Source organism: Cebus imitator, unplaced genomic scaffold, assembly GCF_001604975.1.
Source record: "Cebus imitator isolate Cc_AM_T3 unplaced genomic scaffold, Cebus_imitator-1.0 Scaffold173, whole genome shotgun sequence".
NCBI classification, from domain to species: Eukaryota; Metazoa; Chordata; class Mammalia; order Primates; family Cebidae; genus Cebus; species Cebus imitator.
This window is the reverse complement of record NW_016107488.1, coordinates 4,047,839-4,052,337: the sequence shown is the minus strand read 5'-3', so window position 1 is coordinate 4,052,337 and position 4,499 is coordinate 4,047,839. Positions and strand designations below refer to the sequence as shown.

General features: G+C 37.2%; 1 protein-coding gene across 2 annotated transcripts in view; it reads left to right on the top strand.

Annotated features, from left to right (window-relative positions):
- SLC30A9 (solute carrier family 30 member 9) overlaps positions 1-4,499 on the top strand; it is a 108,209-nt gene that overhangs the window by 57,693 nt on the left and 46,017 nt on the right. For both annotated transcript variants that reach the window (XM_017544912.2, XM_017544913.2), the window contains one exon: positions 2,674-2,741. In XM_017544912.2, coding sequence (XP_017400401.1) covers positions 2,674-2,741 — 68 coding nt within the window. The remainder of the gene's footprint in view (positions 1-2,673; positions 2,742-4,499) is intronic.

The window sequence follows — 4,499 nt, the reverse complement described above, 5'->3', positions numbered from 1 at the left end:
TTGACCAGGATGGTCTCGATCTCTTGACCTCGTGATCCCGCCTCGGCCTCCCAAAGTGCTGGGATTACAGGCTTGAGCCACCGCGCCCAGCCTGGTCTCACTCTTTACTCTTCAGCTGTTGACCCTACTTCATACTTTATTGAAAAAACAGGTGTAATTTCATAAAAGTACCTCACCTTTTCATCACCAAATTTAAACATATGCCAAAATACTCTGCTTTCCTTCCTACTAGAAGGAAATTAATTTTGAGACACATATAAAAAGTTTGCCTTTACTGTCCTACCTCTTATTTTCTACTGAACCCAATCCAATTGGGCTTTCATCCCCACCACCCACTGAAATGACTTACCAAAGTCCCCAGCACCCGTAAGATGCCAAGCAGTCTATGTCCAAGTTGGCTTCCATTTAAACTTGGCTGGGAAGGATCTCCTATCAAGAAGTTAATGTCATTTTTGGATAAGAGGCTACCTGTGCACATTTTCTTTTCTCTGATGGCATTTGAGACATTGCACCCCTTTTGCAAAGTTTAGACATTGGCAATGATGATAATTTTATTCAAATCTTATTTGATACGCTTTCTTGTGGGATAACTTTGGCTGGTGAGACCTGCCTCCTGAGAAGATTCACTTCTAACGTTCACATCTGTTTCACATGGAGGATCATTCTCACCAGATTTTCTAATAGTAGCTGTTGACTTATGAAATCTGTTACTTGAGGCCTTTACAAGATTAATACTGATCAGCTTTTAAATGTTCCATGTTTTGAATAGATTTTTTTTTTTTTTTTTTTTTTTTTTTTTTTTTTTTTTTTTTTTTTTAACCTTTTGCTGGGGAGCTTTTTGATAATTCTAGTATTTCATTTCCCTCTACTGTACCCCTGTTCCCTTTAGGAATGCTTTGTTCTCCCACTGAAGATGGTTGCTTTCCTTCTCTAAAACACAGGGCTAATCCTGTTTGCAAAAGTTAAATGCCTTTTTTTTTTCTGACTCAGACTCTTGTTTTTCCATTATATTCTTAACTCATGAGAACTCCAATAGTGAGATATATGAAATCACAATGTTCTGGGTCTGCCCTTCTGATATTTAATTTCTTATATAATAATTTCTCTATGCCTTCCCTTATATTTCTGATTCATGAGTTTCTTGGTATAGGACTATAGAGAATTGGAAGTACTTTTATCTCTACTTAATATATTTAACTCTGCCATAGTATCACCTTGAAATGCACCAATAATGCCTTGAATAATTTTTGCTCCCTTTCCTGGTGGTCCTCTTTGAAATGTATCCAAATTTTCTGTACTTGTCCCAATATTAAAGAACTTTGATTATTGTGAATGTTTTCGAAGACATATAAAAATAGAAATAATAAATAGTAGATATCCAGTTTCATTAATTTCTCACATTTTGCTGTCCTTGTCTTTAAAAAGGGGCAGTTCTCTGATTACGGAATTTTGTTATTTTTTTATTTTATTGTATTTATTTATTTAGAGATGCAGTCTTGCTCTGTCGCCCACAATCTCGGCTCACTACAACCTCCACCTCCCAGATTCAAGAGATTCTTGTGCCTCAGCCTCCTGACTAGCTGGGATTACAGGCACCAGCCACCATACCTGGCTGATTTTTTTGTGTTTTAGTAGAGATGGGGTTTTACCATGTTGTCCATGCTGGTCTCAAACTCCTGAGCTCGAGCAATCCATCCATCTTGGCCTCTCAAAGTGCTAGGATTACAGACATGGGCCACAGCGCCTGGCCTAATTATGGAATTTTTGAGTAGCTTTTACAGGATGCTTCCCAAGCAGGTTGTGGATCCTGGCTCCCTGTGATCTCTTGTTTTTCCAGATTTGTATTGTCTTGTTAGAGTTCCTTGGGCCTTATCATTATTTCAAGTTACTACCAATACATCTTCCCTTTTTCTATAGCCTTCTTTATTAGAGTGGTTTGAGCCCAGTGAATCTTTTTCCTTATTTTCCTTATTATTTCTTATTCTGATCTTAAAGATCTCATTTCCTTTCCCTATCTGTTTTGCCCCTCCCATAAGTTTCCAAACCTTCCCTCTAAAGAAATCTTTTATTTATCACCTTAAAGCAGCTTTCTATTGTTCCTATAATAATTTCATTGAGTTTTTTCTCTATTCAATCAAAGGATACGATATAATCTTATTATAATGAAACATACATTGTTTGTTATCAATAAACAGTGTAATTCAGAAATCTAGACCCATAGTCAGAGTTTATAGCTTACAAATCAAAGTAAAAGTTAAGACCACATGGACAAGGTTTATCCCTGTGTAGTTCCTTCTCTTAGCCCTGAAGGCAGGTCAATACAGAATTTGGGGTGTCTCATTTCACACAATCTCAGAGCATATGAATTTCAGCTTAGTGCATTTTTCTACTTTATTACTAGTTTTTATATAGCCAACGCAGATCCTTTCTGGAAGTAGGCAGGACATGATTTATAAGGAAACAAAATAAACAAGGTTCTGGAAAGAGACTCAGATATGTTTTCAATTTTAATCTTTCTACTTTCTCAACAAGAACTTCTAGAGAAAAATAAGTAAACCTAGCTCAGAAGTTTTGCTAGAGGAAAAAATTTTCTCATCTATCAAAGCCACGAGTTATAGTGCTTCCCTGCATAATTTTGGAGGTATTAAAAAAAGTATTTGTTTTTTTTTATAGCCACGCTCCAGAACGGCATCAGTGTTTTTTAAGGGACCAGGAAAAGTGGTGATGGTTGCGATTTGCATGTAAGTACTGAAAAATAAGCTTTGTGAAATAGAATATATTTTTTAAAATGTGTATATCCTTGAATATATAAATTTATTACATGATAGCTAGCTATAGAGGTTGAGGTTTATATTCTTTTATGAGGAAATTGAGTAAGTCTTTGTTATTGTCAGTAAAGTGATAGGGAAAGAGCATGAATTCATATAGATACCCATGCTCATGCACTGTATATTTTTGATGTGGTTAGATCTAAGAATACTTGCTACCTGAAAATCCTTTCTTATTTTTATTGGAGTTGATAGAAGTCTTTTTTAAATAAGTTAGATTGGCCAAGGGTATTTTTACAGTAGCTAAACCAACCTGGGTTACTGCTACTCAAGAATATCTTTATGGTTATTATCTTTGTCCCACTTATCGTGGAACAACATAATTGTTATTTTTGCCTCCTCCTTTTTTTTTTTTTTTTAGACAGAGTCTTGCTCTGTCACCAGGCTGGAGTGCAGTGGTACAATCTTGGCTCACTGCAATCTCCACCTCCCTAGTTCAAGTGATTCTCCTGCCTCAGCCCCCTGAGTAGTTGGGATTACAGATGTGCATTACCATGCCCAACTAATATTTATAGAGACAAGGTTTCACCATGTTGGCCAAGATGATCTCAATCTCCTGACCTCATGATCTGGCCACCTTGGCCTTCCATCGTGCTAGGATTACAGGTGTGAGCCACCACGCCCGGCCTTGCCTCCTCCTTTTTTCCATTATCTTCTTGATTCCTATTGTTTTGTTCATCTTTTAGCTATTATTCTAATTAATCTATTTGAGGACGTATGAAATCGTTCTGTAATTCATTAGTTTTTTATTCTTAAACATTTATATGTAAAATATGTATCAGATGGTGTGATATAATCTGGAAATATAAAGATATAATAAATAATTCTCTGAGGATTGGAGGGACACTAAACTAGAGAAACGCATTTGTAATACAAGGGATGATGATTTCATAACTAGAATAGTAGTGATACAGGTAAACATGGACAGTTTCAGGTTCTTAAAAGGTATGTTCAAGGATAGTGACCAGGTTTCTGGCTTGTACAGTTGGGTAAATAATGTACCATTCACTTGAGGGGAGCACTGGAAGGAGGATCAGGGTGGGAGCAGAGAAAATGATGAGTTCATTTTTGAGCTGGAGGTGTGTTTAGGGCACCCAGGTGGAGATATTCAACAGTGTTAGTTCTTTTCACCAGTAATACAGGGATAGTGATTATAGCTTTTCTCATTGGAGGAATGTATGTATGAAAAGTGCTTAACATAGTACCTGCTCTAAGATATGCACTTAAGTATTATCATTAATATATATTGGTCTGAAGCTCAGGAGGGAAATCTGGGTTAGAGGTTTAGAGTTGATAGTTTTTAGTTTATTGATGATAATTAAAGCCATAAAAGTGAAGATTACGTAGGGAATGTATGTATATATAGTATCAGGAATAAAAAGCCCTCAGGAAAAATTCCTTGAAGAATGTTAACATTAAGAAAAAGGTGAAGGAAGGCTGGGCGTGGTAGCTTACGCCTGTAATCCCAGCACTTTGGGAGGCCGAGGCGGGTGGACCACAAGGTCAGGAGATTGAGACCATCCTGGCCAACATGGTGAAACTCTGTCCCTACTAAAAATACAAAAATTAGCTGGGCGTGGTGGCAGGCACCTGTAATCCCAGCTACTCCAGAGTCTGAGGCAGGAGAATCACTTGAATCTGGGAGGTGGAGATTGCAGTGAGCGGAGATCC